At 44.1% G+C, this 13440-nt stretch overlaps 1 protein-coding gene across 5 annotated transcripts in view; it reads left to right on the top strand.

Moving 5' to 3' along the window:
• The window catches only part of dglucy (D-glutamate cyclase), a 74030-nt gene that overhangs the window by 28268 nt on the left and 32322 nt on the right, over positions 1-13440 (top strand). For 3 of the 5 annotated variants that reach the window (XM_068038561.1, XM_068038559.1, XM_068038560.1), the window contains 4 exons: positions 1355-1466; positions 5030-5183; positions 10325-10523; positions 11582-11732. In XM_068038561.1, the coding sequence (XP_067894662.1) occupies positions 1364-1466; positions 5030-5183; positions 10325-10523; positions 11582-11732 (607 nt within the window). In that variant the 5' untranslated portion in view covers positions 1355-1363. Of the gene's footprint in view, positions 1-58; positions 159-874; positions 1050-1354; positions 1467-5029; positions 5184-10324; positions 10524-11581; positions 11733-13440 lie in introns of those variants that run through there. The other 2 variants (XM_068038558.1, XM_068038557.1) reach the window with 2 other exon arrangements.

Raw genomic sequence — 13440 nt, 5'->3', positions numbered from 1 at the left:
AGCCAAGTAAAAGCGACTGCTTCATTTCCTCACTAATCCGGGTTAAACCTTAGTTCAGCTCAGTCCTGACTAAGTTAAGAAATCTTAATTGTGAAGCTGCCTTTTCGTGGAGGGCTATTTCATTTGGTAATGGATGTTGGTAATCGATGTGCAGTGAGGTACTGTATAGTCAGTCAGATGGAAAGGCTTTTTGGATGTTTGTATTTTAAAATAACACCTCCTTTTCTTTCTCTTAAAGTTGAGAAACCTGGATGAAAAGCCAGGGAAAAGAGGAGGGGAAAAGCAAAAAGCATTGGTTAGGTGATGACAAACTGGTGAGGGCAGGTGAATGGTGGTGGTTTAAAGTCTGTGGATTGCAGGAGGGAAGGGGAGACTGGGGGAGGCGAGACATCCACTGTTTTCAGACTCTGGGGCGAAGAATGAGTGAAAGTAGGATATGAATCATGAATCATCACAAGGGTGATGATTAGGGTTCCCAACCTTCCCAGAAAGGCCAGGAGTTTTCTGGAATGGGGGAGGGGGTGGGGGAGGGTTCCTCCCCTGAGTGATGTCTCCAGTCACCCAGGCAATGAGTGATTTAAATTTCCTGCCCTCTCTTTGTGATGTCATTGGTACTGTTAGAGAGGCCTCTGGCTTGGTAATGTCACCCACACAGATCTGCAACCACATGGAGGGGACTGGGGAGAGTCATGCATGGGGAAGGCTTGGGAATTGCAAGTCTCAGCACTTGGGAATTCTCAACATTTGGGAATCTCTGGAATGGGTGTGTTCTGAAATGGGGACATATGAAATGACATTTGTCGAAGTCATGTTACGCAATCGAACGTCACGTGATTCAGCATCATATGATCAGGTGTCATGTGTCAGGATTTCATGTGATAAACCTCTGGCATGCTGCCAACCTGGCAATCTTAGTGCAGGTGGGCTGGGTGATTGTGTGCGACAGAGTATTTGAGTTTTAATAGGATCAAGAAATTTGGGAGCAGCAGTGCCAGGACGTAATAATAACAAATAAAGAGTATATGATGGGAGAGAATCTGGAGGTCGAGGTGAGAGAAACATTCGTTGCCGCTCTGTGTTGTAAAATTCAATGACGCAATGGGATAATTGCAGAGTTAAAATACAGAAAAGTAAAAAAAAGTTTGACGCATGCATCTGGAAAGTTTAAACTGGAGTATAACATCCTCCAAATAGGGTTAATATTCAATGTAAACGCTGAGGAACTTGCGGTTATCCAATATTGTTCGAGTTGAAAGCGATACAATTGTGTTTACTGTTTTTTTTTAATGCCAATAGCTATACATTCGTCCTTTCTTTAAATGTATTGTGTATTTTCCACTGTTCTTACTTCCAGGACCCAGCGATGCTGAGTGTTTGCTTCTTGAAGTCTGTGCTGCCGGCCTATGCCAGAAGTTTGATCCGAGCTGGGCGGCTGCAGGCAGTGGGCACTTCCGCAGTGTCCCAAGGTACCGGGCTCTGTGCCAATTCCTCTCCAAATTCCTGCATCTGCTGCACACTTCGGGCGCAGTGCCCGCTCAGGCAGTGCCCAGTTGTTGTGAAAAAGCCAGAGTCAGCAATGCCGGTCACTTTGTTTTAACTCCCTTTATCATGTCTCATTGCACACACAAACACACAGCTTCCCAGCCCAGAAAGCAAGGGGGAGTGTTGGTTATCTGGGGAAAATTTTAACTTAAACTCACTGGATAGGAAAATCGTGGTGCCGGGTGCAACACCCCGTCAGTATTACTCAATATATAAAAATCAGGCGAGGAGTAAAAGTTGCAATGCACCTAATCTGGTCAGTTTCCTGATAGATAGGTTAGGTTAAAATTTCTTCCTGTCAGCAACACCAGGAACATGACAGATATCCCTCATTGCTATTTCCAGCATCAAGAATTACATTTGTACACCACTTCATCCTGCCTTTGAGAAATGACTCCAAGCTCTTCACATCTATATTTTCATTGGGAATTTGCTTTTGGGTTGCGGAGGTTAGTTCTCCTTTATTGGCTGCCTAAAACCTGAGAGAAGCAGGTAGTTCCTTTCCTCATTCTAAATGGATATGCTTTTTTTTTAAAAAGAAAAAGTATGTTGAATTTTAAAAGCAGCTTGGCATCAGTGAAGAAGATGGATAGAAGGCAGAGTTTGACCAGTAGGGTAGAGGTGGTTTGGGAGTGATGGGGTGAATGGGGGTGTGGAGAGTGAATATGTCGATGGAGGGATAAGGATAATGTGAGTGATGAAGCAAGAGGTAGGGGAAGAATGCAGGGGTTTGAGTGGATTCATTCAAAGGGGCTGAGGTGGGTGTCATGATGGAAGTGGGTGAGTGGCAGGAAGAGAATGGGTCGTGAGAAGGTCATGGGGAAAGAGTTGCAGAAGTGATTTGTGAAGGGGCTTAGGGAGCTACTGAAGGCCATGTTTCCCCACCTCCAAATGCACCTGCAGGTGTTGCTAGCTCTTTCCCTCGCCACACTTCCCATCAAAAGGAAAGGACAGAGCAAGAATCAACATGAATAGTTAAAGGGGAGGAAGGGGTGACAAGGAGAAAAAGAGAGACAGATAGAAACAGCATGAGCATTATTCAGATAGTATAGTCACTCTCATCTCCCATTGTAAACAAGGTGCAGATTTCAGTGGTAGTGTCTAGGGCACAGCATGATGGAGCAAGAACTCACTATGCTGCCTCTAGGCCTGGCAACGTAAGAAGCTCTTTAATCTCACTTTGAAGCACCAGTGCCCAGCAATTGAAAACAAATGACCCACTGACATAGACTCACAAGCTAAGGAAGTCTTACTATTAACCTTTTACAAATCAGTACCATGAGGTTATTCAAACTGATATTTTAAAACTCATTCAGTCTCTTGGTTTCGTATTGACAACACTTCAAAAGTACTTTGTGGATTGTAAAGCGCTTTGGGACATCGCGAGGTCCCAGAAGGCTCCAAATCATTTTTTTAAGTTGTGAAACTGAATTCAATAAATCCGATCATTTGTGTGTTGGTGCAAGGGGAAAGAATATCTGTAAAAGTTGGCAGATGGCTGTACAAACATAGCATTCACGAATGTGTCCTTCAATAGAGGCAGCCTGTCACCCCCATCCAGTCTGGCTAATTTATGGCTCCAGTCTGACTTTATGTGGTTGTCTCTACATATTCCCTGAAGTAGCCACACGGTGGTGCATCATCACTGATTCAGGGGAACTCAACATGGGCTGTAAATGTGACCTTGCCAGCGACACCCACATCTTGAAAAGAAATGAAAAGAACTGAAATTTTTGCGGTGATCTGCTCCTGCCAGTGACATATGGCATTTCCCAGCTGACATTCTCTCCACCTGGTGCACTTGATATAAATTTTGTGAATCGAATTTCCGGATATAGGAAAAGGGAATCCTCTGTGGGGAGAGTGGCAATCCATCAAATCCTATGGATGTGACGGTCATGTCAGTTGCTTCAGCTTTAGGTTCTGAAAACCTGCTTTCCTTTGGAATTTATAAAGTTATGCATGTGTTTGTGGGAGGAGGATTAAAGCTTTGCACATTGAAAAAGAGCTGGAGCTCCCAGAACATCTTCTAAAGAAAGACTTGAATTTATCCAGTACTTTTCATGACCTTAGAATGTCCCAAAGCACTTTACAGCCAATGAAGTACATTTTTTTGAAGTGTAGTTCCTGTTATAATGCAGGCAAATGTGGCAACCAATTTGTGCACAGCAAACTCCCACAAACAGCAATGTGATAATGACCAGATAATCTGTTCTTGTGATGTTGGTTGAGGGATAAATAAAGACTGTAACTCCAGGGAGAACTCCCCTGCTCTTCTTCTAAATAGTGTCATGGGATCTTTTACATCAACTCAGGAGGGCAGATAGGGTCTTGATTTAACGCCTCACCTGAAAGACAGCACCTCCAACAGTATAGCACTCCCTCAGTACTGGCACTGAGTTTAGTGATTGGCAAGTATGATACCCTGAAGTAGAGGCCTGCTTTAGGTCGTTCCTTCACTGTCACTGGGTCAAAATCCTGGAACTCCCTAACAGCACTGTGGGTGTACCTACCCCACATGGACTGCAGCGGTTCAAAAAGGCAGCTCACCACCACCTTCTCAAGGGCAATTAGGGATGGGCAATAAATGCTGGCCTGGCCAGCGACGCCCACATCCCGTGAATGAATAAAAAAAAAGAACCCGACCTGCACCCGACCTAACTACAGCGGGCCCGAGCCCAAACCAGCCCGAGTCCCTCCAATTTTGCCCCAAGTCCAACCTGACCTGAACCAGCCGCTAGTCGGCCTGACCCGACCATCCCTTTACTTACCTTCCTGACATTGAACCTGCAAGAAGCTGCAGCGCATGCACGAGACGTCATAGTGAAGTCACTCGCTCACTGCGCAGACTCAGTTTCGTCCTGGACTCCCAGCTCAGGTAAGTTTTTCTTTATTTTTAATACTTACCAGCAGAGCACTTACTGTGTGTACCCGACCCAAACCCAACACATGTCGTTGGGTAGCAGGTCTCTACCCTGAAGCCCCCCGCTTCAACATGCTGTGCTAGATGGTCTCGGGAGGAATGTCTGTAGGTGGGGCATTACCACTGAAATTAGCATTCTAGCTGCAGAGGCTAAAAATCAGTAGGGGATCCCATTTATGATTGCTCCTTAGTAAACCTTGCTGGAAAGTGCACATCAGTTATGGTGGCACAGTGGTAATGTCACTGGACTAGTAATCCAGAGTCCAGGTTAATACTCTGGGGATAAATAAAAGCAAAATACAGCAGATGCTGGAAATCTGAAATAAAAACAAGAAATGCTGGAAATACTCAGCAGCTCTGGCAGCATCTGTGGAGAGAGAGAAACAGAGTTAATGTTTCCGGTCAGTGACCCTTCTTCAGAACTGATCTAATGTAACAAATGGCTAGCACTGTTTGTTGCTATTCATGGGAAAATCCAGCCCAGCGAAGTTTCCTTTTTGTCTGGTATTTTGGGAAGTTTAACCAGTGTAGATAATTACTCCTTTATGAATTTATTCTCAAAAGGTTTCAAGCAAGCCAACATTGTGATAGTGAACAAGCAATTTGCTGATGATTTTGAGAAGTTTTGCGTGGCAAACAATGGACCACTGCCATTACTGTACAGGAGTAAACCTGGTGAGTGGAGCTCCCCACCACTCAGCACCACTTCTGATATAAGGTAGGTTCAAACACCTGTACATTGTTCCTTAATATAAGGTTCTTGGACTTGACACCAACTTGGTTACAAATAACCTTTATTGAGTTTGACCGAAAAAAATACTTGCATTTATACGTCCGCTTCACGATCTTGGGATGTCCCAAATCACTTTACAGCCAATGACGTACTTTGAAAATGTAGTCTCTGTTGCAGTGTAGAAATCACAGCAACAAGTTTGTGCACAGCAATCTCCCACAGCAGTGTGATGATGACCAGAAAATCTCTTTTTGTGGTGTTGATTGAGGCATAAATATTGGCCTTGGCACCTCCAACAATGCAGCAATCCCTCAGTACTGCACTCATGTGCCAGCCCAGATTTTATGCCCAAGTCTCTGGATTCACAACCTCCTGACTCCGAGCCAAGAATGCTACCAACTGAGCCACAGCTGACACTTGACACATTCACTATCTTAAGCAATAGTCTCGCAGAGAAATGAACCATATTGCCTGCTTTTGCTCTGGATAGAGACTGTAATGTGCATTGATTCTCTTGTTCTTGTCTCTCCCTATGAATTATAAAGGATATCTTAAAATCTTTATAGAGCTCCAGTCACGCACACCCATTTCTTAAAAGGAGTTTTTCAGTTTCCTAACTGATCTGTTGACTATTGCCTTGTGATATAGACTTCCCTACTATCTGGAAGGTGGCTGACTCTTTTATATTACAGTCTTTGCTAAATAAAGACCTCTCCTTGCTGACAAAGCTTTTCCTTGCTAAATGTCATTCAGAAGAATTCTGAGAATGAACAACTTGGCCATTTTATTATTTCCAGCTACAGTGCAAGTCTACAAGCTATTACTAAAAGAAAGCAAAAGCCTTAATCATATGAGATTAGATCAAGAATGTTGTAATGTAGAAAATGTGGCAGAAAATTTGCACACAGCAAGCTCCCACAAACAGCAATATGATAATGACCAAATAATCGGTTTTAGTGATATTGGTTGAGGATTGATATTGGCCAGGACACTGGGAAGAACTCTGCTGCTGTTCTTTGAAATAGTGCAGTGGGATCTTTTACATCCACCTGAGAGGGCCGACGGGCCTTGGTTTAACATCTTATCTGAAAGATGGCACCTCCAACAGTGCAGCACTCCCTCAGTACTGCACTGGAGTGTCAACTTTGATTTTTGTGCTCATCAATCTTCTGACTCAAAGGCAAGGGTGATACCAATTGAGCCATGATAACACTCAATTGTGATTGGTAGAGCTCTTGGTTACTTGTTAACCATATGGTTACTAAATTTGGTTTTAGCGCCTCAACCCTCGATCTTTCTGATTTTTTTTTAAAAAAAGAATATTCCCTATCTCCTGAAGTTCTGAACTGATGCTGGGGTTAATCTCCAGTGGTGTTGTCAGGTACCTCAACCAAGTGACTATTCTTCGCATGTGAGCCTAAAGAGTGAGAAGACATCAAGCATTAAAAAAAAATCCCAAGGAAGCAGCAATCTTTGATCCCTTCTTTAATGTTTAGTCTTGTTGGTTTTTGGAATCTGTCACTTGCACTAAAATGTGAGTGCTGCTTTCAGTTTACAAGTCACTATAAATTACCCAGCTAAGTTAATGTATATTTGATTGCAGGACAAAGTCTGAAAGCTTTAAAACAGAGGTTAATATATAAACTGATCATCAAATGCTATAGGAAGGTTCAAGTAGTTCTTCCCCCCCTCCCCACCCCCCCCCCCCCCACCTCCCTCTTCCCGAGTTTCCTCATTACCTTCCTGAAGGTGATCACCGGTGGCTGGGTTACGATTCCAAAGTGTTGGGTGCACACCAGTAGGTGTTGGTTGGCTGTTGAACTTTGGGAGGCATCACAGCCAGCTGCATTACCATCCATGTGGACTTTTTTGGCAGGAGTCACCAGATAAGGATCAGGAGTTGGAAACTTGACAGATTTTTTTTTTAAACTTTTTTTCCTGTCCCTCCGTGACCTGTCATTCTGTCCCTGGCTACAAACAGTTAATTCCGCCCCTGTCAAGGATTGAAACCAGGTCCTTCTGTTCTGGATGGCTCAGTGCTGCACTGGGTGGTGACCTTGACTACTATGCTGTTGGGTAATCCTTTGGAGTGAAATTACTGGTTTGTTGCTAACATGTCAAATTATGCGAATTTTTGTGAGGTGGACCCACACTTATTAGACGAGTCTGAAATTTTTTGGCCTTGGGGGCCCTTACAGGCAAAACAGGCTGTTTTCTGATAGGGGGTCTTCTCTAATTAGTAGCCTCCAGCCTCTATTTTTCAGTCATTTTCATTTGTACAATACTAGTCGAGGTCTTTAAAAATTATGAAGGCATTTGATAGGGTAGACCCAGAGAAAATGTTTCCAGTTGGGGCAGGGGGAGACCAAAGCTGTGGCCCATAAATATAAGATAGTCACTAATAAATCCAATAGGGAATTCAGGAGAAACGCCTTTGCCCTGAGAGTGTTTAGAATGTGAAACTCGATACCACATGGAGTAGTTGGGGTTAATAGTATGGATGCATTTAAAGGGAAGCTAGATAAACATATGAAGGAGAAAGGAATAGAAAGTTATGCCGATAGGGTGGGATGAAGAGGGTTGGGAGCAGGTTTGTGTGGAGCTTAAATGTTGGTATAGAGCAGCTGGGCTGAATAGCCTGTTTCCATGCTGTCGGCTCCATGTAATTTGATATAGTCAGTCATTGCCATGCAAACTTATTTCCCTTTTTCCTCCTAAACCTCCAATTATTTTTCCGATATGTGCTTGTTGTGGCTGATATCACTGGGTACAAAAAGTAGGTGGGATATTGGTGATGTACCTCATGGTCACTGTAACCTCTTGGACCACATTTTGATTGCCTTTGGGAGTCGGACAGGAATTTTCTAGACCTTTTTATTCCCTAAATTACATAGAATTTACAACACAGGAACAGGTATTTGGCCCAACTGATCCACATAAGCCTCTTCCACCCCTTTCCCGTAACTCTGCAGATTTTTTTTCACTTCAACTGCTCATCTAATTGCCTTCTGAAAGTCACAATTGAATCTGCTCCACCACACACTCAGGCAGTGCATTCCAGATACTCACCACTTGCTGCGTAAGAATTGTTTTTTCATAGCCTTTGGTTCTTTTGCCAACCACCTCAAATCTGTGTCCCCCACTTCTCAATTCCTCGGCCAATGGGAACAGTTTCTCTCTCTCTATATTCTGTCTAGACTCCTTATGATTTTGAACACATCTATCAAATCTCCTCCCAACCTACTCTGTCTAAGGAGAACATCCCCAGCTTCTCCAATCTGTCCTTGTAACTGAAATTCCTCATCCCTGGCACCATTGTCATAAATCATTTTTGCACCCTTTCAAAAGCTTTCACACCCTTCCTAAAGCATGACATCCAGAATTGGACACAATGCTCCAGTTGAGGCGGAACCAGTGTTTCAGAAAGGTTCATTATAACTTCCTTGTTTTTGTACTCAATGTCTATTTATAAAGCCCAGGATCAAGCATGCGTTTTTAACAATTTCTCAACTGACCTGCCACCTTCGATGATTTGTGTACATATATCCGCAGGTCTCTCTGTTCCTACACCCCCTTTAGAATTGTACTCTTTATTTTATATTGCCTCTTCTCATTCTTCCTACCAAAATATATCACTTCGCATTTCTCTGCATTAAATTTTATCTGCCACATGTTTGCCCATTCCACCAGCCTGTCTACGTCCTCTTGAAGTCTCTCACTATCCTCCTCACAATTCACAATATTTCCAAGTTTTGTGTCATCTACAAGTTTTGAAATTGTGCTCTGTGCACACAAGTCTAAGTCATTAATATATATCAAGAAAAGCGGTGGTCCTAGCTCTGACCCCTGGGGAACACCACCTTCCTCCAGTCTGAAAAACAACCTTTTACCATTACTCTAACTTTCCTGTCACTCAGCCAACTTTGTATCTCTGCTGCCACTGTCCCTTTTATTCAGCTTTGCTGACAAGCCTGTTATGTGGCACTTTATCAAGCGCTTTTTGGAAGTCCATGTACATCACATCAACTGCATTACCCTCATCAACCCTCTCTGTTACCTCCTCAAAAACTCAATCAAGCTATTAAGTTATTAATAACTATCTTGTATTCATAGGTTATAAATATATTAAAATGCATTATAAAATACTATAAATATTACAAATAGGTTATTACTGAATTGGCCAAAGGTTTTCTTAAATCTGCTTTTTGCCTCTCCAAGGAGATTATGTGACTATAAGAGGGGGATATTAGTTGTGCCATAACTATTTGGGACAGGCTTGTTGCTAAGCTGGTCCTTTTGTATGTTAATACATTCTGTCTCTACTGCATCCTCACTGAGTTGTAACCAAACCTCATTGTCCCATCTTGATGAAATGCTCAATAGCTCAGGCTTTCTCTCTGTAGAGAGAGAAACTAAGTTAACGCTTCAGGTCGATGACCTTTCATCAGACTCTTAACTCAATACTTCTAAGGTCCTGGAAAAGATTGAGGTCCCTCCCTATCAGTCTTCTTTTTCCTTCGAGAGAGTACATGCTTTTAGAAGCCAAAGTTGGATTTACCTGAATGCTAATTCAGTTTAGAAGATTAGGTGGTGATCTAATTGATGTGTTTAAGATGATTGAAGGAATTGATAGGATAGATAGAGAGAAATTATTTCCTCTAGTGGGAGAGTCCAGAACGAGGGGATATAAATTTAAAATCAGAGCTGGACCATGAAGGGATGATGTCAGGAAACACTTCTTCACATAGAGGGTAGTGGAAATCTTGATCTTTCTCCCCCAGCTGTTACACAGGTCAATTGAAAACTTCAGGACTGAGCTTGATAAATATTTGTGAGTTAAGGATATTAAGGGATGTGGAGCCAAGGTGGGTTAATGGAGTTGAGGTACAGAACAGTCGTCATCTAATTGAATGATGGGACAGGCTCGAGGGGCTGAATGGCCTCCTCCTGTTCCTACTTGTTGATTTACCTCAACTTCTCTCCTACTCTTTTCAAAGTTGGTGTTTTGCACTGGGAGCCTCAGCCCTTCATCTAGGAATTTAGGAGCTAATTTAACAGGACTAATTGTTCCAGATTTAAAAACAAAGACCTTTAAACAAAATCTTAACGCTGCAATTTGGCTTTAGGACCGATTGCCCACAGTACATGAAGTATGAAGGAGGAAATGTCACGGGTAATCTAAGCAGCCTCGTGGAATACACCGAGCAGTTAAAGAACATGGTCACGTTTTACCTGGGATGTAGCTTTTCCTTTGAGAGTCCAGTCCTTGAGGCTGGTGTTCCTATAAGAAACATTGAACAAGGGTGTAACGTCAGCATGTACAAGGTAGGTTAAAAGTTGCACATGCACATTCCCACACTTGTGTATGAAGTTAGCTGGTCTTCATGCGACTGTTCAGGGTCTGGTAGGGCAGTAGATGTTACTGGACTATTTTATATTAATGGATTGGTAATGCAGAGGCCTGGACCAATAATCCACTAGATTGTGAGTTCAAAACCACTTTGAATTCAGTTTCAAATCAGAATCTGGGATCAGTAAAGGTGGCCTTGAATCTGTTGGAATGTTGTTAAAATCCGGACTATTTTGATGATGTGCTTTAGGGAAGGAAAACCTGCCATCTTTACCTGGTCTGTCCTAAATGTGACTGTAGTTCCCATGCCAACAATGTTGATTCTTAACTGCCCTCTGAAGTGGCCTAGTAATACACTCAGTGTATAATAAAATCACTAGAAACTTCAGCAGTTCAAGAAAAAGGCACATAACCACATTCTGGGCAACTAGGGCATTCTGGGCAACTAGGGCAATCAAGGCCAGCCTTTCCAGCGATGTCAAAATCTCTAGAATGAAAAGAAAGCAATCACAGCCAATGTCCTCAACAAGTGTCCACACTTGCGTCTTGACTGCCCTCTGAAGTCGGTTTATCAAACCACCACATACTATCCACCACTAAACAAAGACCCCTCAGCCTTGCTGAATTGCTGCTGACTGGTGACAAGCAGGCCTTGCTCATGGGTGAGAACTGCCCCCACCTCCACGCAGCCAACCTCATCATTTTGTGGATTCAGTGCTTGGCCATTGCCATGGCAACTGGTGTCTGCGGCCTGCTCAGTGCGCCAACGCATTTCTTGTCGCAGTGAATCAGACCGGTTCACCATTAAACTACTGGGTAACGATTGGTCAAGGTGAGTAGTAGGCCACTGATTTTAGCCAACATGCAAGAGCAGTTGCTCTCAGGTTCTTTTGGCGTTGCTCACCTGGGCTATATGTAAATGTGTACCCAATGCCTGCAAATCAAATACTGATTTTTTTTTTATTGTGCAATTTTGTAGCAAAACCTTATTCTTTCCATGCTTCTTCCCCGCACCCCACCCCTCCACCCCCAGACATCAATTCCATGTGTCGGGATTGACGGTTTCCAGTGTAACATGGTGGTCACTATGCGGCCTATCCCCGTAGACAAGCTTGATGCAGTAGTGCAAATAACCCATCCCATGGAGGATGCCCATGGTGCACCTGTACACATTGGCCATCCAGGTAAGATTACCTTAAGGCTTTGAGAAAGAATGCAAAAGGGGATCAATTTTCCTGTTCTTGCTCCTGGGATCAGCACATAGGAACAGGATTAGGCCATTCAGCCCCTCGAGTCTTTTCCACCATTCACTGAGATCATGGCTGATCTGTACCCTAACTCCATCCACCTGCGCTGGCTCCAGAACTAGGGGGCACTGTTTTAAAATTAGGGGTTGTCCTTTTCGGACAGAGATGGAGAATTTTTTTCTCAGAGGGTTGTGGGATTTTGGAACTCTCTGCCTCAGAAGGTGGTGGAGGCGGAGGTAGATAGATTCTTGTTAGGCAAGGGAATCAAAGGTTATTGGGGGTAGATGGGAGTGTAGAATTCGAGACACAAACAGATCAGCCATGATCTTACTGAATGGCGGAGCAGGCTCAAGGGGCCGAGTGGCCTACTTCTCATATTTCATATGTTTGTATTCCTTAATGCCCATGGCTAGCAAACATCTTTCGATCTCAGATTTACAATGATTAATTGAACTGGCATCTACTGCTTTTTGTGGGAGAGAGAGAGAGTTCCACACTTCTTCCAGCCTTTGAGTGAACAAGTGTTTCATAGGCTGGAGTTTTATGCCAGCCCAGTGAGCCGGAATGTGGCGGGGGGTGGTGTAAAAGTGAGCAGGAGGCTCCGGGAGGCCTTCCCAGCCCACTCCCGCCTCCGCCCCACCTTACGTGAGCTGTGCAGGGGGGTGAGAAATGGGCTGCCCACCTCAGGCCAATCAAGGCCCTTAAGTGGCTACTTATTGGCCGCTTAGGGCCGTCGCCCGCCTCCACGGGTATTTTATCTGTGGTAAGCGGGCGTCCAGTAGACGTGAAAGGCAGGGTGCCAGATTGAGGGCCACCCCCGCTTCCCCAACCTCCCCCAGGACCCGACACGCCCCCCCCCCCCTTCCTCCGCCACAAATGACCACCCTTGCCTTGCTGGGCTTTGACCGATTTGCGCGATGAGGCAAACCAAACTTACCTCCAGTCCTGGTTCCATGTCCTTGGCTGGGCTGCAGTCCCAGCAGTGGCCACCGCTCCCGGTAGCGCTGCTGGGACTAAGAGCTGCCAGCCCCATGATTGGCTAGCAGCTCAATGAGGCAGGACTTCCTCCCTCAAGTGGGTGGAAGTCCTGTTTCAGAACAATTAAAGCCCAGTGACCCGTAAAATGCGGGTTGGATCCCTGGGCTGGGCGAAAGTGGGTTTGCCACCGACTTTTATGTCGGTGGCCAGCTCCCGTCCGCCCGGCGTAAAATCCAGCCCATAAATTCTCTCTGGAATGACCTGGCTCTGATTTTAAGGTTATGTCCATTTGTCCTAGACACCCCACCAGGGGAAGAAGTTTCTATCTACTCAATCAATTTAAAATCCTAAAAACTTCTTTCAAATCACCTCTAATATTCCAGGGATTCCAAGCCTAGTTTATGTAATCTCACCTAATAATCTAATCCTTGGAGCCCTGGTAATGTTCTGGTGAATCTGTGCTACTCTCCTTGCAAGGCTAATGTATCCTTTCGAAGGTGTGATGCTCAGAACTGTACACAGTGCTCTAGATATGGTCTGACCATAGCTTTATATAGCTGTAGCAAGACTTCCTCCTCTTTATTCCAGCCCTCTAGTTAGAATGACGAACAGGCCATTAGCCTTTTTAATTACTTTTTTGCACCTGTGTACTACATTTTAGTGATCT

Source organism: Heterodontus francisci, chromosome 9 (assembly GCF_036365525.1).
Source record: "Heterodontus francisci isolate sHetFra1 chromosome 9, sHetFra1.hap1, whole genome shotgun sequence".
In the NCBI taxonomy this organism is placed as follows: Eukaryota; Metazoa; Chordata; class Chondrichthyes; order Heterodontiformes; family Heterodontidae; genus Heterodontus; species Heterodontus francisci.
This window is presented reverse-complemented; position numbering and strand designations above follow the sequence as displayed.